The 23,227-nt window shown below is 59.5% G+C and overlaps 1 protein-coding gene across 1 annotated transcript; it reads right to left on the bottom strand.

Moving 5' to 3' along the window:
* Nucleotides 1–949: 949 nt before the first annotated feature.
* On the bottom strand, nt 950–19,538 carry SPDEF (SAM pointed domain containing ETS transcription factor). Its single transcript, XM_036249385.1, has 6 exons — nt 19,496–19,538; nt 8,940–9,404; nt 6,616–6,813; nt 4,702–4,749; nt 4,440–4,586; nt 950–1,143 (listed from the first exon to the last, which is right to left on the bottom strand). Exons 2-6 carry the CDS (start codon nt 9,373–9,375, stop codon nt 965–967), a joined length of 1,008 nt encoding a protein of 335 aa, XP_036105278.1. The 5' UTR covers nt 9,376–9,404; nt 19,496–19,538; the 3' UTR covers nt 950–964.
* Between the last annotated feature and the right edge of the window lie 3,689 nt (nt 19,539–23,227).

Below are 23,227 nucleotides of genomic sequence, written 5' to 3' on the forward strand. Positions count from 1 at the left end.
GGTCTGTGACCTCACTTTGTGGGAGGGAAGAACCTCGAACAAGCTAACTCTCCTACCCTGTTCCCTGCAGACCCAGCATACCATGAGGGGCACTGAAGCACCCACCCTCTGTGCACCGCTGCTGCCCCCCAGAGCCCCCGTGGTGCCCAAGCAGACACCAGGGCTGTGGGCCCCCTTGCAGGAGGGCCAGACCCTGACCACCTCAGACAGAAAGCCCTGCTCTACAGCAGGGCAAGAGGGTGGCCAAGGACCCTGCCTTCTCGCCTGCCCCATGTACAGCCCCCATCAGCCCCAGCCCTCCCTCCTTTCGGCCCACACCAGGACTGGGGGACCCGGGCCATTCCAGCCTCTTCTTGGCCTTGAGGACTCACTGCCTCTCTCCGCAGCTTCTGCCAGTCAGTGATCCCTTTCCTCCTAGGCTCGGCTCAGTGCCACCCCCAGAAAGCCTCCCTTGATGACTCCAGGCCCCTGTGGCCAGAACCACTCACTCACTGCACAGAACTGGGGCCATGTCAGTTTTGTGGTATCTTTATTACCCATTCCCAGCCCTCCCCCCGGTTCCCCAACTCAGGGATACAGATATCTCCTAGCACCATGCCAGGCATGGGTGGCAGAGAGCCCTGGGCTGCCAGTGGCCTTCGACAGGTCATTGCCATTCTGTTGGGTCTGCTCTGGAAATGCTGGGATCGGAGCTGGGTGGAGGGAATGCCTCCCCTGGGGAGCTGCGAACACTGAGGTCAGCCCTGCTCCCTGCATCCTGCAGTGTGCCTGAGGGGAAGCACCCCCACGGGCCCCTCAGGCCCCAGCGAGCTCACTACACCCCTGGGAGCAGTGGCCCTGTCCTCCCTGACCTCGGGCTCTGAATGCCAGCAGACTCCGTCCCCCAGCTCAGGGTGTCGTGGGGCAGGGGCAGGCAGACGGAGGTCTGGCGAGGCGGGTTCCAGGCCGGCCTGGCCCGCAGCCCTCAGATGGGGTGCACGAACTGGTAGACCAGGCGCTGGGAGATGTCTGGCTTTCGGATGATGCCCTTCTTGTAATACTGGCGGATGGAGCGGCTCAGCTTGTCGTAGTTCATGGCGGGGCGGTTCTTTCGGATGCCCCAAAGCCGGGCCACCTGAGCGGAGTCCTCAATCTTGAAGATGCCTGAGGGCGTAGGAGGGCCCAGAGACAGCCAGCGGTGCAAGTGGGGAACAGCCAGAAGGAGAGAGCCCAAGACCAACAGGTCAGTTTCTCAGAAAGCCAAGCCAGCCAGAGTTGGTGGGGGCAGGGCCAGGACGCGGGGCCATAATACCTGCTCGCAAGGTTGTGGTGAGGGCTAAAGAAATGTGTACGAGGAGCGTGTCACAGGGCTCAGTAAGTGGTCAATAATACCATGGAGCCATGAACCTCCTGGTGCAGGGTGAGCCCCAAGGGTAGCCCTGCTCCTACTGTGGGTTTGCACACCTTCCCCAGGAGCCTGGGAGGGCTCTGACTGCCCACACAGTCAGTGTGGTCACACTCCCGCCACCTTGCAGTTCCCAAGCCTGCAAGGCCCCTTTGCCCGTCTCCGACGCTTCGGCCCACACAGCCTTGCCGGCAGGCTCGAATCAGGAGAGGTGGTGGGAAGAGTGGATTTGGAGCTGGGCCAACCAGTTTGAATCCTGACCCTGACATTTTCTACCTTTAGAAGCTGTCTGAGGTGATAAGAGGGGTTGAGTGATTACAGAAAGTGCTTAGAGTGGAGTCTGAAGGAAGTGCCCCTTGGGAAGAACAACTATATTACCAATATCCCGTTCTCGTTCTTGTTTGTTTGTTAATCCTTACCCAAGAATATTTTTTTCATTGATTTTTAGATAGACTGGAAGGGGGGGGGGGGAGAAACATCATTGTGAGAGATACACATCAATTGGTTGCCTCCTGCATGACCCCGACCAGGGCCAGCGATCGAACCTGCAACCCAGGTACATGCCCTTAACCAGGAATCGAACCTGTGACCCTTCAGTCCTCAGGCCAATGCTCTAACCACTGAGCAACCGGCCAGGGCTCAGTTCTCATTCTTAGCCCTCCTGGCAAGGCCCAGGTCAGCACCCCTGCTTCAGGCAGCCTTCCCAGACCACCCACCCTCCCTGATTTCCCTTCCTTACTACACTTCTGTGGGACTGTCTCCCCAGAGCACGGGAGGACCCGAGGAGCAGCTACCTCACTCTCCGCTTTACAGAGACGCATCGAGTCATCACACCTCGTGCAGGAACTTCTCTTCCTCCCCTCTATCCCCTCTCGTCCTCCACACTCATCCCAAGTCCTCCTCCATGAAGTCCTCCTAGACCAGGGCACAGCTGTCCCCATGGTCCTGTGCCAACCCTGACGTGCTCTGCACACCGGCTTATTTCGCTGCTAGTTCTCCTACAGACTGTAGAGCCCTTGAGGCCGGGGTGCAGCCGAGTCCTCTCTGAGCCCTCGGACATGTAATTCTTTGTAATGGCACTGAGCAAGTGTGAAACCAGGGGAGGTGCTCAGGGAAGGTTTGTTGGGTGAATGAATCTGAAGTCTGAGGTCCAGGCACCCAGAGCTACTAAGGACAAGCTGGGGCCCAGAACCCAGGTTTCTTGGCTCTGAGCCTTTGCGTGTGCGCAAGTGTGCACACGCACACACACACACACACACACCATATAGCCTAGGCACTGTCCAGCGAGGTAGCCACTAGCCACAGGTGGCTCTGAGCACTTGAAATGTGCCAAGTCCAAAGTAGGGAGTGTAAAATACACATCAGATCTCAAAGACTTTGTAAAATATCTAATTAATAAATTTTACATTGGTTATATGCTGAAATTCTAATAATTTATGATACTGAGTTAAATAAAATTATTATTAAAATTTATGCCCAGTGTGGCTCAGTGGATTGAGCATCCATCCCATGGACTGAGAGGTCCCAGTTCGATTCCCAGTCAGGGTGCATGCGGGAGGCAGCTGATCGATGTGTCTTATGTCAATGTTTCTTTCTCCCTTTCTCTCTCTCTAAAAAACCAATAAAAATATTTTTTAAAAAGTATTTCACCTGTTTAAAATTATTTTTAACGTGGCTGCTTGAGAACCCAATCTTACATGTGCAGCTCACATAGTGTTTCCCACTGGGCACCGTCAGCCCCCAGGGAGGCTGTGATGTCTTGAGGGCAGACTGTCTGGTTCTCAGCAGAACTGCAAGTGCCTACTGTGTCCCTGCTGCGCGGCGCTGGGGACACTGGACAAGGCAGCCCCTGGCCGGGATGGGTAGAGTGGGCACAATTGCACACGGACCCTGAGCAGGTCCAACTACAGCAGCATGTCTGGTACTCAGGGCAAAGGTGGGAGGAACCAGCTCCACACCTCTTCCCAGCCCCACTCTTCCCCCCAGGACCCTCCATGCCCCCTGCTCCCACTGGGCCGTTCACCGCCCTCAGTGCCCCCTGCTCCCGCTCACCTCCCTCAGTGCCCCTGCTCCCGCTCACCTCCCTCAGTGCCCCTGCTCCCACTGGGCTGCTCACCGCCCTCAGTGCCCCTGCTCCCGCTCACCACCCTCAGTGCCCCTGCTCCCGCTCACCTCCCTCAGTGCCCCTGCTCCCACTGGGCTGCTCACCGCCCTCAATGCCCCCTGCTCCCGCTCACCGCCCTCAGTGCCCCTGCTCCCACTGGGCTGCTCATCTCCCTCAGTGCCCCTGCTCCCACTGGGCTGCTCACCGCCCTCAGTGCCCCTGCTCCCGTTCACCTCCCTCAGTGCCCCTGCTCCCACTGGGCTGCTCACCGCCCTCAGTGCCCCTGCTCCCGCTCACCTCCCTCAGTGCCCCTGCTCCCACTGGGCTGCTCACCGCCCTCAGTGCCCCTGCTCCCACTGGGCTGCTCACCGCCCTCAGTGCCCCTGCTCCCGTTCACCTCCCTCAGTGCCCCTGCTCCCACTGGGCTGCTCACCGCCCTCAGTGCCCCTGCTCCCGCTCACCTCCCTCAGTGCCCCTGCTCCCGCTCACCGCCCTCAGTGCCCCTGCTCCCGCTCACCTCCCTCAGTGCCCCTGCTCCCACTCACCGCCCTCAGTACCCCTGCTCCCTCTCACCTCCCTCAGTGCCCCCTGCTCCCACTCACCTCCCTCAGTGCCCCTGCTCCCGCTCACCACCCTCACTGCCCCTGCTCCCGCTCACCTCCCTCAGTGCCCCTGCTCCCGCTCACCTCCCTCAGTACCCCTGCTCCCGCTCACCTCCCTCAGTGTCCCCGCTCCCGCTCACCGCCCTCAGTGCCCCCTGCTCCCGCTCACCACCCTCAGTACCCCCCCTGCTCCCGCTCACCTCCCTCAGTGCCCCCGCTCCCGCTCACCTCCCTCAGTACCCCCTGCTCCCGCTCACCTCCCTCAGTACCCCTGCTCCCGCTCACCGCCCTCAGTGCCCCTGCTCCCGCTCACCGCCCTCAGTGCCCCTGCTCCCGCCGGGCCGCTCACCCTTCTCCTTGTTGAGCCACCGGATGAAGCGGCCGTAGCTGTGGGGCTTCAGCAGCAGCTCCTTGAGGAACTGCCACAGGTGGATGGGCTGCCCCGAGCAGGACGAGTCTACTTCGCTGTCCGTCCAGCTCTCCTCACTGGTCGAGGCTGGGCAGCCAAGGAGGGCGGTGGTGAGTGGGGACCTGTGGCCACACCCTGCTTCTGCGGCAGCCACCCCTCAACCTCAGATCTCAGAGCACCCCCGCCCGCCTGCCCTGCTCACCGCAGAAGTGAATGGCCCCGGGGGACGTCCTCTCTTTCATCCAGGCCGCTGCGAGACAAGGACAGGAGGTTGAGTACACAGGACAGACCCCCCCAGGCGGGAGGAGGGCATTTGGATAGAACTGTGGGGCCACACAGGCTCCTACTGCCCAGGTTTCCCCAGGGCCCTTCCCTCCTGCCAGTCTGGAGCTGCTTACTGAAGGAAATTTGGGATTTCAGAGCTGAGAGGGGCCTTAGGGCACCCAGATGCAGCCCCTTGTTCAGACAAGACAGTGGAAGTGAGGCCTTGCTCCCCTGTGAAATGGGGTAGGACACTCCCTCACGTATCTTGCAAGGACTCTAGGTGATGAAGTCTGCCCAGCGCCTTGCTCAGTGTCCAGCATAATAGACCACCCTACTCTCCAGGTACAAGTCACCAAGTACTTTCACCCCTCCTGCTCGCTGCCCAGCCCCCTTCCTGTCTCCCTGACCCCAGACCAAGCAGTGGGGGTGGGGGTGAAGGCAGCCAGTTTCCTCCCACGTCACCACCCAGCACTCAGCCTGGTACTGACCACTGCCCTTGGCGGCTATTGACAAGGCCTGGGTGGGCAGGACACCGGTCTCTGACTGGGTCATATGAGCAGGTCCTGTCCCCTTATTCATCTGGGCCCCTATGGTCAGGGGCCTTGACCCACTGAGCAAGCACTGCCTCCAAAGCTCATGGCTCTGTGCAGGGCACACAGCAGGTGCCCAGTGAGATGGAGATGGGGCTGGCTTGCAGCCTTTAAAAAGCATAGGGCAGCTCTATGGATCCTGATGGGGAACAAGATCCAGGTAAGTACAGAACAGTGCATGTGCTGATGCTATTTACGTTTTTAAAAAGGGGGAAAGCCACGCATATATTTGCTTGTATCTGCATAGACTTTCCCTGGCTAGGTACCCAAGAGACTGGCAACAGTGGTCGCCTCTAGGGAGGGGGGTTGGAAAGCTAGGGAAGGAGAACTACTTTTTATAGTAAACCATCACTATGGTCTTGTTAGAAAACTGTACACGTCCGGTCGGTGTGTGTCAGTGGCTGAGCATTGACCCATGCACCAAGAGGTCGTCGGTTTGATTCCCGGTCAAGACACATGCCCAGGTTGTGGGTCAAATCCCCAGCAGGATGCATGCAGGAGGTGGCCAGTCGATGTTCTCTCTCACTGATGTCTCTATCGCTCTCTTCCTCTTACTTACCCTCTCTCTAAAATCAGTAAAGGGGCAAAAAATTGTACACAATTATTAGCCCATTATTTCTTCTTCCTTTTTTTTTTTTTTTTTTGTTAATCCTCACCTGAGGATATTTTTTCTTTTCTTTTTTCTTTTTGGTACGTGCCCCCAGCGGGAACCGAACCCGGGACTCTCTGGTCCGCAGGCTGATGCTTCAACTGCTGAGCCAAACCGGCCAGGGCTATTTTTTCCATTGATTTTTAGAGTAGAGGAGAGGGAGGGAGGGAGGGAGAGAGGAGGAGAGAGAGAAACATCGATGTGAGAGAGACACACGGATGGGTTGCATCCCGCTGGACCCCGACCAGGGCCAGGGATGGAACCTGCAACCCAGGACATACATGCCATTGACGGGAATCAAACCCATGACCCTTTGGTGCAAGGACCAATGCTCTAACCACTGAGCAACACTAGCCAGGGCACCCTATTGCTTCTTCAATGAAAAACAACAGAAAACAAATGAATAAAATTTTAAAAGGACTTCATAGCATCCACAGTCCTTTCAGCTGTGAGGTCTCACATCCTCACAGTCTAACTTCCACCTTCTAACTTCCCATGTACTGTTCTAAGTTCTGTGGGCTTGGCCAGGGCTGGGAGGGGTCGGGCTGGTGATCACCCAGGCTCCAGAGCTTGGAGTCTGGGAGGGGCTGCGTCCACCCGCACCATGTCCCACCTGATTTCCAGATGTCCAGGTGGGCATGTAGCACATCCCCGCCCAGGGGTGAGCGCTGGCGGAACTGCTCCTCCGACATGGCGCACAGCTCCTTGCCCCCCAGCTCCTGGAAGGCCTTGCCCACGGGGGGCAGCCGGTACTGGTGCTCCGTCCACAGGAGCCACTTCTGCACGTTGCCTGGGCTCCAGTCCACGGGGTCTGGGCAAGACAGAGACACTCCCTCAGCTGCAGGGCTGCCGGAGGCCACTACCTGGAATGTGGCCCCTGTGGGAACTGGGAACTCCGGGGGTGGGGACAGGACAGTCCAGACCCTCTGGAGGGGCCCTGTTGAGGAGGTACCCAAGGAGACTGTGGAGTGAGAGGGAGGAGCCAGGGCCCTATCAACAAACTTGGCTCAGGGAAGGGTAGCCTGGGGCCTCTGTGTCTCCCCCTTCATCCAAACCTTGGGTTCTCCCAGACACTTCAACCCCCTCCAAAGGCCCTTTTGGGGAGCTACAGACATGGAGGGGACAGTGACATTAAACCAGAAACATGTGAGCTTCCTTACCAGCTGCCTCTGGCTTTCCCAAAGGAACCAGAGAAAAATCCGACCAGGAGTTAATCCTATAACCCCACCCCAACCCCACCATATTTTACAGATGAGAAAACTGAGGCACAGGGAGTTCCAACACCTAACAAGGGGCTGGGTGTGTAACAGCTGCCCAGTGTACATGCATTGAATGAATGAGGGAATGAGTGAGTGAGTGAGTGAATGAATGAGTGAATGAACCAGTGAATGAATGAATGGGTGAGTGAATGAATGGGTGAGTGAATGAATGGGTGAGTGAGTGCATGGCAAGGCATAGGGTGGTCAGGGGCAGGAACAGGCCTCGGAGGCAGGAGGGGGGTCACTGGCTAGGTCCAAGATGTTCCCCTGGGAAACAGCTCTGGAGTGAGCCTGGCAGGGCACACAGGTGAAGGCCAGGTTTGTGGGCACAATCACAATGGGGTTCCAAGTGAACACTGTGGTCTTAATGGGTGCCCCAGCTGGGTGACCTGCAGGCTGGGCTGCCCCCACTTAATAAACCCATTTTCCTCTCTAGGGTCAAAGCGATTTGTTTCTGTCCCCATTGTTTAGAGGGCATGCCCCTCCCTCCCCAGCCCAGTGGGAAGTGAAGGCACCATGGGAGACCTTCCTGGGAGTGTGAGTGGGGTGGGGGGCCGGTCTGAGCATTGGGCAACTGAAGGGCTGGGGCATTGGCAGGAGCTACCTTAAGGGGGCACCAGCTGGGGCTCAGGGCATGGCCCAGATGACCCCTAGGAGGAGGGGCTGGGCCGAGGATGCCTGACAGCTCGGGTTGTGTGAAAGGAGCAGGCTCAGTGCTCACCTGCTGGGGCCCAGTGGCCAGGGAGACAGGCCTGCCCGGAGCTGCAGAGGTGATGGGGGCACAGGGCTGAGACCCAGCAGCCCCTGGACCCCATCATCAGCTCATGGCCACACCTTTCAGGCCCTGGCAGACCCATTCAGGCCTGACTTTCTGATCTTCCTTCCTCATCACCCTGGACCAGTGACACATTTATCTAATTATTTATGATCCATTTCCCTCGCTGTCATGTCTGCTTCCTAAGTGAAGAAGCTTTTGTGTCCTGTGCACCATTCAATTCCCCGATGCCAGAACGGGGCCTGACATATCAAGTTACTGCTTATTGAGCATCTGTTCTGTACAAGGTGCCACCCTAGGAACTGGGGGTGTGGCAGTGAACAAAACAAGTGAGAAGTGTGCCCCATGGGTGTGCACATTCCAGGGGGAGACAGTGAAGGAGACAGGCAGTGTGCCGCAGAGCAGAGCGTGCGCGCTGAGAGCGGCAGCCGGGGCGGGGCCGGGATGGGAGCAGGAACCCAGCAGCAGGTCAAGGAAGGCCTCACTGGGCCATTTGATTAAGACACGAAGGAGGTGAGGGTGAGCCCAGGAGATAGTGGGGGGGTGTTCAAGGTGAGGGACGGCGAGCTGGCTGTCCTGAGGTGTGTTGTGGGAGCGCAAGGAGGCAAGTGTGGCTGAGGGGAGGGTGGTGGGGAGTCCGAGAGGAGGTCGGGTGGGCTGAGGGCGTAGGGCTCGACCTCACTTCACCCGGCACCTGCCAAGTGGGGGCTCGGGCTGGCGCAGCTGGGCACGCAGAGGGTCAGAACCGGCCAGCCTCGGCTCACAGCGCTCACTGTGCCATGGGCTGGCCGTGTGTACGGAGAAGCACCGGTGCTCCCGGGCTGCCTGAGGCTGGGCCAGGGGGGCGGGGGGCCAGGGCGCAGCAGGCGTGTCCCCTGTGGAGTGGGCTTGCGGAGGGCTCACCTGCAGTGATGTTGAGCAGCTTACAGGCTGTCTCTATGTCCTTGAGCACCTCGCCCACCACCATGGACTGCACCTGCTCCAGCGAGTGCTCCTCCAGGCTCAGCCCTCCCGGCGCCAGGTCCAGGCTGCCCCCGGGCGCTTGGCTGTCGATGACCGGGCACTGCTCGGGCTCCTCAGGCGGTTCACCCCGAGTGCTGGCCCCAGGGCCCTTGGTGGCCCAGCTGCTGTCGTCGGGGTACAGCATGTCCAAACAGGAGAGGTAGAAGGCAGACAGGCCCTGCTCCGGTGTGGCAGGCGGGCTGGGGCTCCAGTCCCGTCTCTCTGGCCCCACCAGCCCGGCTGTCATCTTCTCTGGGCCTGTCCGCAACACCGTGTTGGGGGACAGAAGGAGACGGCCGGAGGGCAGGGAGCTCAGGCTGGGGCTGGCGCTGCCCATGCCGCTGCTGCTCAGGCCGGAGGCAGGGTCTACGGACGTGAGAGGAGAAGGAGTCGGTCTGGCTGCTTCCCCATCCCCCCCGGGGCCGCTGAGCTGGTTGCAGGGATGAGCGGCCCAGTGGCAGAGGCTGGGCCTCGAAGAGTCGGAGCTTCCGGGGCACTGGGCAGCTGGGACAGGGCTGGGACAGAGCGAGGTGGGAGTCGGGGCAGGCCAGTGAGGGAAGCCAGGTTGGCTGGAGCAGCGAAGCTTTACTCGGGTTGTATGCTTGAAACCACTTTCCGAGGTCTCGACCTCCTCCGTCCTCACAGTGGAAGGCACGAGTCAGCCGTTTGACAGATGAGCAAACTGAGGCCTAGACAAGGTTCCTCATCCCGCCCACACCCAGATCCCAGTCCACTGTCCTGCGGAGGAAGTCCCTTCTGAGAGCTAACCTAAACGTTCCTGCTATAGCTAAGCTTGTTTTCTTTTACTCTGCTCTTGAAGGAAGTAGGGAAAGGAGAGGGTCACCATCATCATCAGCCAGGTGAGCAAGACGAGCAAGTGAGAGGTGTGGTGGGGGCGGGCAGCCCCCCCTTCCCACAGGGCCATTAGGGGGTGTGAATAAATTGCCAGCAGGAGGCTAAGGAGGTGGTCGCTGAGTCACACTCACAGGTGTGCTTGGCCCCGCCCCCACTCACTTGTCCTCCCCTGAAAGGTGCTGCCCCCAGGCCCCTCTCCACTCCAGGCCCTGGGGGCGGTGCCCACATGCTGACCTGCAGGCCCGCCTTCCGGGGCAGCAGAGGTTGGTGAGGGGGCCCAAGCACAGGGGTCAGCTGGGGCCCTCGGGGACTCCGACATCCAGTCCCAGCGGCCCCAGGGTCCCTCAGCGGCGGCAACGGGAGGCCTCCCTCCCCTTGGTCACCCGGGGTTCTGCTGTGCCCAGGTCTTCCTCTGAGCCCCCTATGGGAGTGTGTGGTGTGGGGGCCAGGGCACTGGGGACAGGGGCCCAAGCCGGACACCAGGGTTTCTGGGATATTTCCACGATGTGCGAGCTGAGACTCGAGACTAACAAACAAGGAGAAATCAGAGCAGAGGTGGAAGAGGAACAGCCAATACGTGCTCCCAGGAACCAGGGCCATTCGGAAGGGAAGACGGAGCATGGAAACTGTTCAGGGCCAGCTCTCGAGTCCTCTGGAAGCAGAGGTTCTCAGCCCTGGCGGGTTTGGCGCAGCGGTTGGAGCGTCAGCCCATGGACCAGAGAGGCCCGGGTTCAGCTCCCACTGAGGGCACGTACCTCGGTTGCAGTTTGTCCGTGGCCCCGGTTAGGGTTGTGTAGGTGGCGACCACTCGATGTGTCTCTCTCACATCCATGTTTCTCTCTCTCTTCTTCCCTCTCTCCCTCCAGCTCTGTCTCAAGATAAATGCAAAAAAAAAAATTGAAAAAAAGCAAAAAAGCAGAGAGTCTCACAGAACATGGTCTTACCAGCAGCACCCACAGCTGAGAACCGGTTAGTAAGGCGAATTCTCAGACCCACCCAGAGCACTGGGCCAGAAGTTGGGGACAAGGCCCAGCAGTAGGGGGTCACAGGCCCTGGGGGGATCCTGACATGAGTTCATGTTTTAAAGGCATCTGGCCAGTGGGGGGGGGGGCTCCGATGGAAGGGCTGGCCAACCCTAACGGTGGAGTTTATTGCGCCCCAGGACAGTGAGGGGACTCCCTGCCCAGCTCCAGTCCCCTGTGGGGCTGCCCTGTCCTGCCGGGAGCAGTGGCACTTGCTGGTAAGACGGGAAAAGAACCCAATTTGGAAAATGCGCCAGCTTCCCTGGGACTGTGGCTGGCCCATCCCACATCCCTGTTCAGCTCAGGAAATGAGGCCCTTTCCTCTGGAGAGCACGCCGGGCGAGTGGAGCCCCCAGGACAGCAGCTCCCTCCTGCCCCGGCGGCGTGAGCGGTGCCAACCTCCTCGGCCTCACTCGGCAGCCCTGAGATTTACCGAGGCAGAGAGAAGGGTGTTCCCTTTGACTTCGGCTTTCCCGTTCAAAGGCTCCTTTAAGTGACAAGGAAGGAAAGGTCAGGATGGGGTGGGGTGGGCACGGACAAAGGGGGGCCGGGGTTGTGGGGGACAGAGGGCAGGCCTGGAATCGGTTCAAGTCCTTCTGTGCAAACATGCGTGTGGACCGTGGGCCCGCATTATTTACCCAGGCAGCGCCCACAGCCCGCGCTGCCCCTGTGTCCCCACCCTGGCCTGTGCCCACACCCTCTTCCCAGGTGACCCCACCTGGGAGAGCCCCTCTCAGCCCCCACCCTTCCCTGATCACCCCTTGCCTGCCTCCTGCCCCATCCACGTCCCCAGAACTCCTGTGCCTGCCACGTTAGGACAGTTTCTGCCAACACCCTGGGCCGCGTGCCAGGGAGACAGAAGCTCGTCCAAGAAGCAGGAGCACTTGCTCCCTCGTGGCCCAACTGTTTGCTGGGCTCGGCCACAGGTAGGATGGGAGGCAGCTGCTGTGTTTCGGGGCCCAGTGGCATGAGGGGTCAGTGAGGATGAATGGGCAGGGCAGGTGGCAGTGTTTGCCAGGCGGGGACGTGATGACACATTCCTGACACGTCTGTCAAGTGAGCCGCACAGCCCTTGCTCCCTCCCGCCCGGGAGAGCCGGCGAGGCCGTCCTCAGCCCCATGGGTGGGTGGGGAGCGAAGGTGCAGCTGAGTGACCCCGGCCCCCGGTCCCGCACCAGCGGAGAAGCCCGCCTCCTTCGCACCCACACTCTAGTTTCCCATTGTCTTGCTCCTAAATGCCAGGCACCTACTTTCAGTCAAACCTTGGTCCCAGCTCCAACACCTCCCTGGAGAAAAATACTCACTACTAAGAACTTTGAAAGCAAGAGACACACAAGGTACAGGCGAGTTCACAATTAGCTGTGCGGCAGGGAGAAAGATCTGAGCGTTGGCAGGTGGGCAGTGCTCTGACCGCAGCAGCCCAGGGCTGAGGGCACCTGGGTTTACTGGTCAGGGACCCAGGAGCTGGTGTGCCCAGCCTGCAATTCTGGCCTCTCCCCAGGCTCTGGGGTCAGACGCGACGGGAAGAGAGAACCGCAGCGTTCACACACATTCCCCTCTTCCTGCCCACAGCCTGGGTGGCGCCCACAGCGAGGCTCAGGGAGGTGTCCGCTGGCCATGGGCTCTGCTCATCGGACACATGCCCTCGGAGGCTTCTGCTCTGGCCAGTTTCGTTTTCTCCGGGTCCTGACTGGGCAGCTTGATTCTCCAAAGTCCGTTCCCACCTCCTGAGTTCTCACTCCTCCCCACTGTCAAGCTCATTTCTCTCCATTACCCTTTCGTCAGGCACCCCTGTGCTCAAGAACCTCCCATGGCTCCCCATCGCCTGTCCGGCCTGGTCCTGATGCTGGGCCCACCTCCTCCCCAGCCCAGATGAGCAGGGCTGGAAGGGACCGTGGATTCTGTTGTGTTACAGAGGGAACACAAGGCCCAGGGTGAGGAAGAGATTCATTCGCTGGTTAGTGACAGGATCAGAACCAGGGATCAATGGACACATTCAGGGCGTTTCTCCCTGTCCCCCGTGCTGTGGGCAAGACATGGCTGTTTTCTCTTGTGTTGTTGCACTGCCAAGGTGCCCCTTCCTTGCCATCACAGTTCAGCCCCAAGCCCTCCTCCGCCAGGAAGCCCTCCTGCACCACTGCCTTGTCTGACTTCCCAGCTCTCCCATCTACGCCTTGTAATTCACATTCACAAGTGCCTGTCCGCCCATGAGGACACATGTATACGGAGAAAAATGAAGCTCAGAGAGTGGTAGGGATGTGCCCACAGCCACACAGCAGAGCTAGGACCAGACCAGAGACCTGCTGACCCTCAGGCCACTGCTCCATAGGCCTAGGGCCCTGGGACAAGCCCGAGTGTGCAGGCCCAGGCCCCTCGGATGGCAGACCCATTTCTCCCGACAACCTCTGCTTGCGGGGCCCGAGGGGTGCCATCTCCCGAGCGATGCCTCCAGCTCCCAAACCCTGAGCTGACCTTTTCTGGATTAACCCACATGTCTGCATTAAGGCTCCTCCTGCCCCGGAGGCTTTGGCTCCAACTCCAGACAAAGAAACTTTGGTAGCAGCTGGCAGAGGCCAAGGCCCAGAGACAGGGCCAGGCTGCGGGGCAGTGGCCAGGGGGATTAGCCCCCTCCGCCCCTTCTCTGAGCAAGACAGATCAAGGGGAGAAGGCCAGGGACCCAAAGCCGCAGATTTACAGCAGCTGTTCCCTGCCATCCCTGGGCCTGCTCTCCCCCTTGGGGCCAGGAATGTGCCTCCAGGGTCCTTATTCTTACCCCCACCTGGTATCCCCCAAGTCCCCCGAGATCTCTGAAACCACCGCTGCAGGGACGAGGTGTTACGAGGGGCCTTTGCTAAGGCCCTGGGCTGTCCCAGGGTGGAGCCTGTCCCACATTCTGCTCCGCCCAGGCTCCCAGATCCTTACCCCAGGAGGGCTGCAGGTGGGGTTCATGTGCCCAGGTCCCCACCTCAATCCTGAGACCCAGCTTCAGTCTGCCCAGAGCCCAGGACCCTGGCTCACTGGGGGACAGTGGGGGTGGCAGGGGGTGAGGGAGCCGCCACTCAACCCTGAGTCCCCCTCACTTCCGCTGGAGCAGACCTCCAGGCTTTCCCACTGGGGACCACTGCCCTGGCTGCCCTCCCCTCCCTCTCCTCCCCAGAGGCCTCCTCCAGTGGGTCAGATTCAGGGGCTGCGGGCCAGTGGCGAGGACCTGGCCAGGAGCCATGCAGAGTCAGCACCTTGGAGAGAAGCCGAGCCTACCCAGGCCACAGAAGTCCTAGGCCAGCGCCCATGACCCGCCTGAGCAGTGTCTGGCTTCTCTGAACCCTCCCACTTCGGCCCCAGACCCCCGTCTCCTCCAGACGTTCCCTGATCACCCTGCTGCTCTTCCCCGGTCCCTCCGCTTCTCCTCGGGCAGCTCTGCCCCCGCAAGGAGCCCCAGCTCCCTTGCCCTTCAAAACTGCTCTTCAAACCACCTGGCTCAGGAAAAGCACCCGGCCTCCTCCTTACCGACCAGCTGTCCCCACCCAGAGTGCTGGCCTCTACCTCAGGAAGGGGTCCCGGGATGGCCACCTCCGGCAGCTCTGGTCCTCTCTCAGGCACGATGCTGGGCCATCCCTGAGCCCCTGCTGCCTCCGGCGTCTCCCAGGGCAACAGAGGGAGCTGGGCTCCTGGGAGGACTTGGGCTCAGCTTGAGACCAGAGGAGGTGGGTTTCTTCCAGACCCTGTGGCTGTCCCCCACCTCCTCGGATTCCAGATTCATCCAGGCTACTGACCTAAATTACTCAGGAGCCCTGATCTCTGGAAGATTCAACTTGAGGAGCCAGCCAGGGGCCCAGGAGCTGGGGTGGGTGGGACACTTGGGGGAATGGATGAGGCCGTGTAGGGACTAGACAGTGGGTAGGGAGTTGGGGGGCAGGTCCAGGTAGCAGGAGGACAGGGCACAGGAAACAAAAGGGTCAAGGACTCAAGGAAATCTGGGCTCCACTGCTGTTCCCACGGTTCCGATGGGCAGCCAGGCACCCGCAGGCAGTTAGATGAGCTCCGTCCCCCATTCGCTGCCGCTGCCTCACTGACGTGGCTCCCAGCCTCTCTGGGTCCAGGCGGGGGTTCTCCCCGGGTTCTCCGGCTCCCCCTGGAATTAGCCCAGGTGACTGCTGCGGGCATGCGGCAGGCATGGGGACTGGGTAGGGATCGGAACTCGAGACTGAGTTCCACCCTCTGTTCGGTGGCTGTTCTCCGGCACCTGTTCTGGGGCGTCGGTGTCCGGAGCCTCTGGAATGCTCGGCCCACCCTCCCGAGCAAGCCGGGCACCGGCCCCGCTGCCCTCACCTCATACGTGGGCCCTCGGGCCCAGGTCCCAGCCCAGGGCGTCTCCTCCCTGCTCCTCCGGGGCCGCCCCCGCGCAGCCCAGCCAGGGAGGGAGTGAGGCTGGGGTCGGGCCAGGGCCCTGACCCTCCGCCATGTCAAGTACAAATCCTGCCAGGCTCGGTTTCCAGAAACTGCAATCACGTCTTCATCCAGCTCTGGTTAAGCGCACACTGTGTGTGACTGTATTTCGTGTTTCAGTGCCCTACCTGGACCGCCACGCCCGGCCATCGGCGGGCCCCACCTTTGATCACACTCAGGGCTGCCCGGGCGGCCCGCTCTCCCAGCGTGTCCACTAACCCTATTCCGCAGCCCGGCTCTCCCCTGCCCCCCTCCAGCACCTCCTCTACCCCCGACACTTGCTGCCCAACAGGGCGCCGCGTTTCCTGGGATCTGGTTCCCCACCCTCCTGCCCTGCTGGGCGGCCAGGCCCCTGGCAGAGAGAACATGGATTTCACCCGGCCTCTGCCTGTGGTACATTTTTTTACAGTCCTCCCCAGAAGATATTTTTCTATTTATCTTTATCTTCAGATAGGGTGGGAAGGAGGCAGAGAGAGAGAAACATGGATGTGAGAGAGACACATGGAGTGGCTGCCGCCCGCATGACCCCGACCAGGGACAGACAAACCACAACCGAGGTACATGCCCTTGGCCAGAATCAAACCCGTGACTCTTCAGTCTACAGGCCGACACTCGAACGGCTGAGCCAAACTGGCCAGGGCTGCCTATGGTACTTCAATCCATCCTTGGCCCTGCTGGTAAAATGGGGGTTCACAAGGACACTGTCTCTGAGGGCTGGCATGACAAGGCCAAGCAGTGCAGCCGACGCTTCAGTCTCCCAAGAGGCGTGCCCAGCTTCCTTGAGCCACTGTCTGCAGCCCCCCAGGCCCCCGCGGCGCTGGGAGTGGGATCCCGTGGCCTGAGGGGTGAGGGGAAATGTGTCCCCGGGCCAGGGAGCACACCTGGGCTCGGGAAGGGCGCTTTAGGACAAAGTGAAGGCGCCCCAGCATTCGGAGACTGATACAAGCCGGGGTGAACTGTTCCAAGAGACTAAGGACAAAAATCGCTTCAAAAAAAGGTTTAAATGGGGGGGTGGGTTGAGGGGTTATTGGCCCCTGGACAGCTACCCTAGACCCAGAGCTGGAGGGAGGAGGGTCCTGGGGGCGCGGGTCCTGCTGGCCACCAGCAGGGTCGCACTAGGGCCCAGGCGGGAGGAGTGGGCGGAGGTGAAGGACGCCCGCCCTCCCCTGGTCTGGGCGCCTGCTCCTGGCTGAGGGGAGAGGAGACTGGTAGCGCCTCCTGGGCTGGGAACATGCAAACCAGGGAGGGAAGGGAGCCAGACCTTAAATGTCAGGAAGAGCCCAGGGCAACTGGGCTTGTGCAAAGTTTGCTTTGGGAAGAGCTGTTCTACCTGACAGGCCACTTGCTCAGCTGGGGCGCAGGGAGGGGCATGGAACGGGATGGGGTGGGGGGAGGGCCCCAGACCAGGTTTGAGCCCCGACTTCCTGGCTCTGGGACTAGGGCAAGTGACTCGGCTTCCTCTGGGACTCGGTTGTCCCGTCTGTTGAGTGGGCTGTCGAGCATGTCTGAGAGGGTCTGGGAAGACGGAGGAAGTGGGTGATGGGACGTCCTTGTGAATTGTGACGGCTGAGCGTACACGAAGGTGGCACCGGGGACAGGAGAGGGGATGCGGCTGAAGAAGAGGGACGGGAAAGGTGCCCTGGCCGGGGGGCTCAGTTGGCTAGAGTGTTGTCTGTACACCAAAAGGTTCAAGTTCGATTCCCAGTCAGGACACATACCTAGGTTTTGGGTTTGATCCCTGGTGCAGACAGGAGGCAACCGATCGATGTTTCTCTCACATGATGTCTCTTTCTTTCCAAAAAGAAAGGGAGGAAAGGGAAAGGTAATGGGGTGCAGAATGAGGAGAACAAAGGAAGAAGCAGGTGGTGCCGTGGGTGGAAGGGCACCAAAGGGTGGAGTCTGGGGAAAGCTGAGGATGGTGGTGAGGGCGGCCTGGGCCTTGCCCTGAGGTCACCTTGCTGTCTGGTCCAGTCTAGGTCCAGTCAGCTTCTCCCACCCCTCCTTAACCTCTGGAGGAGCCAGAGCCAGAGCCGGCACCCCCCGGACCTCAGCGACAGCCAGCCTGCCTTCGCAACCGCTCCAGCCTTCAAAACAGCTCCAGGTTGTCTCCTCGTGAGGCCTCCCTTAACAGGCGAGGCCGCCTGTCTAACCTCAGTACACAGGCAAGTTCGGGGGGAAGTGACCTGCCCAAAGTCCCACACTGTGGACCGTACTCATTCCTTCTTGCCCTCCACCCAGAGGGCCTTTGTCCCGCGTCAGCCTGAACGGACCTCTCAGGTTCCACTGAGGCTGCATCAGGTCGTTCGGCACAGAGCTGTGCTCTGCTGTTTCAGTGGAACTGGACATCGGCAGTGACCTCAGTGGTGAGAAGGGGGCTCCCTCCGGTCCCTCTACTTGCTGCCTAGGCCCCAATTTCTGAGCACTGATTGAGCACCTTCTGGGTGCCACCTAGTCCTTCGGGCTTGGTTGACGGAGCAGCTCTATCTACTTCAGAGAGTCCTTGTGAGAATCAAGTGGCATCGTATCTGCTGAAGTGTTATAATTGGGAACACACACGCGCGTCTGGTAGGGACTGAGTTTCAGCTCTGGATCCCCCTCTGTCTGGAGCAAAGGGGTCACTTGTCCACTCATTGTCCGGCTCTCAGAGGGAGGTGGTCCCGTAACCCGTGAGAGACCACCTCCCGGTCAAGGGGCAGGCAGGAGATCCTTGCTGGGCTAGCCATGGCCTCGGTCTGCCTATCTGGTGGGTAATCTCCTGCCCGTCCCTGCCCCCACCTCAGAGCTGGGCCCAGTGCCTGTTTGCTTTGTTACTCAGCTGAGCAGCTGGTGCTGGAGAGATGCTGCTTTATTGGGGGTGCTGTGAAGCTATTTATTGGGGAGGTGGGGGCAGGAAATGAGGCCAAGTCCCAGCCCTGGCCAAGAGGAAAAGAAAAGCCATGACCTCCATAGAGGGGACAGAAACTTGAGGCTTACAGCCTGGGTGTGGGCTGCTGGGTGAGCCCAGCTGCGAGAATGAGGCGAGAGAGTCCAGGGCTAGCTTGGTGGGCCTGGCTACTCCCTAACATGCACAAATGAGCGCACATACACACATGCATAAGCACCACATCCACGACACTTGCATGCACACACACAAGGAACACATGTGCATATGTCATTTATGTGCAGGTGTGGGCACATGAGTGTATGCTCAACACACATGCACACGTACACGCACACTCACATATATGTGCACACGTGCATGTACTCACATGCATACACTCATGTACACATATACATGCACGTGCATGCACACTCACACACACACAAGCACGCATAGGCACCCACATGCGCACCCACATGCATGCACACACATGCACATACACACACACACACACACACACACACATGCTCGCACCTTGTTCCACCTCAGGGGAGCCCCCAGCCGTCTAGACCCTTCCTCTTTCCACCCTGTCATCTTCACCACCTACTTTCCTCTCTTCCCACAGAAGGAATCTGCCAAATGTTAGCTAAGAGCACCGTCGAGGAGCCCTGTTTCTTTGCTCGTGTGCCCAGACCGGGTTGCACAGGCTCTGTGCTCCTCTGGGGACCCAGACAGCAGCTGGTTTCCTCCGCAGCTCCCAGCCGCCTGGTTCCTGCGCCCACCACGGCCCCTGGGCTCTGCGCTTGTTCCCGCTGCCCCAACCTGGACCCTGTCCCCGAGTTTCCAGACTCCAGCCAGCCCCTGCACACGGGCGGCTCCCTCCCAGGGAGCCCCTGCTCTGGGCCAAGCAGCCCTGCTGGCAGCAGAAGGGCTGCTGTGTTTCACTAACCGAGCAGAACGCCAGGTCTCAGGGCCGGCTCTGCCCCTGCAGCACAGCACCCAGGCCAGCAGGCGGGCTCAGTGTCGCCCGGGGGTGCCATTACAGACACAGGACTCACCCAGGCTCTAGGGTCGGCCCGGAAGGCAGACTTGGCAGCATATGGAGAGGCAGGGGCTACTGAGGGTGAAGGGCCCAGATCGCAGGGTCACTGGTGCCTGGGAGATCCCTTCTGAGCTTGCAAAGTGCACCTCCAAGTCCTCTCAGTCACCCGCCCCCCCCCCAGCGGACAGGAGAAAGCCCCATACAGGACACTCAGTACCTCCCACTGGACTTACCCGTTAGCTGCCCGGTGCCCAAGTTGCCTGCTGCAGTGGCAACCTCGGGGGCCAGGAGGAGGCGGGAGCAGCTTGGGCCACTACTGGGTCTCAGCCAGGCATCTGGGGAGCCCGTGGAACCAGGGGCCAGCAGGGCTGGGGGCAGAGGTGACACTCGGTCGGGCTGCTGGAGGCCTAGCCACCCTTGAAGGGTGGCCCTCTGAGGTCTCAGGGTTCTGTGACCTGTAGGGAACACCTGGTCCCCAGCCCAAGTCCACCTGCTGGCACTGTGGCAAGACCCAGCCAGAAGGGCTTACGGGGGCCTCGGTGGGCTCTAGGCACCGGGTCTGGGTCTTCGGGGCAGTGTGGACGCAGGTAGAGAGAGCGCAGGAATGTGCTGGGAGGAAGTCAGGCTACTGTAGGATGAAGAGTTGGCCGGGCCTGATTTCCCATTATAAGTAATCCTTCCTTATTTACCTGAACAAATACACTCCCTGCTTACCTCAGACCACAGGCGGGCTCCCGGTTAACCCTTGCAGGTCTTCCCCTCCTGGTTGGGGTAATCTACACCCTGGCATCCAGGGAACACACTGGTCCACTCACTCACTCACTCATTCATTCACTCGCTCACATTCGTCCACTAGTTGAGGCACAGCTACTGAGCTCATATTATGTGCGAGACACAGGGTGCGGATCAAGCGGGAGCGGGAGGGGCGCTCAAAGGATCCGCCAGGGTGGAGCACAGACGAGCAAGCAGCAGTAGTGGAGAGTCAGAGCCTCGGTGGAGTTGTGGGAGCCCCCAGGCAAGCAGGTCAGGGAGGCTCCCTAGAGGAAGTGCCGTCTGGCTCCCCAGGCCAGGGATGGAGAGTTTCAGAGATCCCCAGGAAAGGGACCTGAGGCTCATGGGCCACCCACCCGCCCGGAACGGGGTTCCCTGTGTCGCATGGGCACAGGTGCAGCAGAGTGCAGCTCGGCAAGGACAGGTAGCTAGCTTTCCCAGCCCAGCGCGGGATCCGCCAGGAGCAGCTTGCTCTCCCACAGTTCCTGAGGGGTGGAGGCGAGGAGCGGAGGTTGCGCGCCCCCACGTCCAGGCACCCACCGCCCAGGTCCCCCCACCTCCAGGAGTCCAGGGAGGGCCGCACAGTCGAGCTCTCCACTTCCTCCTCGTTCCGCCAGGTGGGATGAGGGATGTCTCCGGAGGACAGGGCTTGGCTCCCCTTTCTCTGGGACACCTTGGACGGCCACGGAGCACCTGCTACCCATTCTGTGAGAGGAAGGGCATTTAAATACTGTCTACTGTTACTTTCTAATTTCAGAAGGAACTGTGTCACTGCCCACAACATGTGAGTCCCAGGGCCTTCAGAATGACCCCTCACCTTAACTGATGCCACAATTCTCCGCTGCATGGCTTCACTTTCACCCTGGAGACCAGCCCTGGGCTCTCTGCTGTTGTCACCAGGACCCCGGTAAGGATGAGTTATCAGAGTCTCCAGAGAAGGCTGGGGCAGGATGGGATGGAGGAGGTAATACAAAGTCATAAAATGGCTACAGACAACCACCCTTGCTCTCCAGGGTCAATGAAAAGAAAGACCCTTCCTCCCAGGCAGGACCTCCTCCAGGGCACCTTTGTACCCTCTGCCCCGTGGGCAGGCGGCTCTCCTCTCCACCCACAGAAGCTTGTGCTTATAGCCACATTCTGATACAGTAGAAATAATGGCCGCTGCTCAGTAAGCACCTACTATATGCCAGGTACTGCTCATTGCTTATGAGATGTGATGATATTAATCATGTTATAAATACTATAACATGGGGAAGAACAAGGAATAGCCAATAAGTGTTTATTGACTGGATCAGGTGTCAGAGATAGTCACTCTCAATGTCCATTCTTACCTTTCCTCTGTAACAAGCCCTAATTTTCAGCTGGGAATTGAGACTATCCCAGACTCCCTTGCAGCTAGATGTAACTAGGTAACAGTGTCATGTGTCAATTTCAAGGAATCTTTCTTAAAAGTAAACTGGGCCCTGGCCGGTTTGGCTCAGCGGTTAGAGCGTCGGCCTGCGGTCCTGAGAGACCCGGGTTCGGTTCCCGCTAAGGGCATGTACCTCGGTTGCAGTTTGTCCCCGGCCCTGGTCGGTCGTGCGGGTGGCAGCCACTCGATGTGTCCTTTCACATCGATGTTTTTCTCTCTCTCTCTCTCCCTCCCACTCTACCTGAACAAAAAAATGGGAAAATGTCCTCGGGTGAGGATAAAAAAAAAAAAGTAAACTGGCATGGATCATTTGACCCTTTTTCTTTTTTTTTTTTTTTATCCTCACCTGAGGACATTTTTTTTTCCCATTTTTTTGTTCAGATAGAGTGGGAGGGAGAGAGAGAGAGAAACATCGACGTGAAAGGGACACATCGAGTGGCTGCCACCCGCACAACCAACCAGGGCCGGGGACAAACTGCAACCGAGGTACATGCCCTTAGCGGGAACCCAATCTGAGTCTCTCCAGACCGCAGGCCGACACTCTAACCGCTGAGCCAAACCAGCCAGGGCTGACCCTTTTTCTTTATCCTTCCTCACCTCGCTGCCTGGAATGCAGCTATGATGGCCGGAATTCCGGCCGCTGTACTGGACCATGGTGACAAGATGCTGGAGCAGTGAGCTCGAAGGAGCCTCAGTCTCGAGGACTGGAACCTCACGCCAGCGTCGGGCTGCCTGCCTGCCTCGGGGATTTTTTGAGACTGACAGACCTTTCGATTTTGTTAAGTTGGATCTTTTATTCTAAAACAAACCTGATCCTAGCTGAGAGAGACCAGAAGATGAAGAGATGGATGAAGATAAAACACTCCTGCAGCCAGAGAAAAGCTCTCGCTTCTGGGTGGCGGTGCGAAGGGGCCTGCTCACACCATGGGAAATCTGACCTTGGGAAATCTGCCCCTTCAATGCTGGTACAACCTTATTCTGGGCCCGAGGGAACATCTCATAGGTTTTCTCGGGGAAGGGTGGGCCCGAATGGACAGACAAGGCTGAGCTGTGCTGAGTGTGGGCAGTGATTCTACTTGCCCAAGTCTGGAATGGGGGGAAGGGTGTTTCTGGAAGCTGGAAAGTTCCGAGAGAGAGCAAGAAGAGTACCCCCTCTGCCCGGCTGGGACTCGCTTGGACTAAGGTGCTAAGAGGCTGCCTAGGGTAGATGTCAGTGGTGGGCTCAAGGAAGGTTTGGTGCCTGCCTGGGGCAACTCTGGGGGGCTCCAGGGAAAGGGAGGACCAAATGGGGCCCATCTTAATCCATGTGAGGACCCAGGGCGACACACACCCTCTCAATACCTTGATCCATCTAGCATGGGGTCGTGGCACCAGCTTGGGATTTGACCCAAACATGTCTTGGTTCTGTCACCTTCCAGCTTCAGGACTGGGTCAAGTACTTGAAACCTGCCGCACACTCCTGGTGCGCTGGGAGCCGGCGGGGCTGCCGCTGGGGAAAGTGCTCCGTGGACCCAGCCGCCTTGCCGACCCAGCCACGGGTGGCATCTCCCTCCCCACCGCGGCCCCTCTGGGGGACGCTGTCAGCCGTTTTTCATGTGAAGACACTGAGACCTGAATGTTTAAAACGTCTTGCCCAAGGTCAGTGAGCTGGGAAACAGGTTCAGACTCAAATCTGCCGTTTCCTCAGTCACCCACGCCTGGTCGGACCCTATTCTACATCCCATCCCCTCAGGGCCAGGGCCCAGGTCCCTGGCATGGGTCACTGGGTCCACTAGCCCCCTGC

Source organism: Molossus molossus, unplaced genomic scaffold, assembly GCF_014108415.1.
Source record: "Molossus molossus isolate mMolMol1 unplaced genomic scaffold, mMolMol1.p scaffold_m16_p_8, whole genome shotgun sequence".
Taxonomy (NCBI): domain Eukaryota; kingdom Metazoa; phylum Chordata; class Mammalia; order Chiroptera; family Molossidae; genus Molossus; species Molossus molossus.

Excerpts from the sequence above, each read along its gene's own strand:
- SPDEF (XM_036249385.1), bottom strand. The coding sequence starts at position 9,375 with ATGGGCAGCGCCAGCCCCAGCCTGAGCTCCCTGCCCTCCGGCCGTCTC. Across the intron at positions 4,750-6,615 it reads CCTGGACATCTGGAAATCAG|CGGCCTGGATGAAAGAGAGG; the intron begins GTGGGACATGGT and ends CTTGTCTCGCAG. Across the intron at positions 1,144-4,439 it reads GTGGCTCAACAAGGAGAAGG|GCATCTTCAAGATTGAGGAC; the intron begins GTGAGCGGCCCG and ends CTACGCCCTCAG.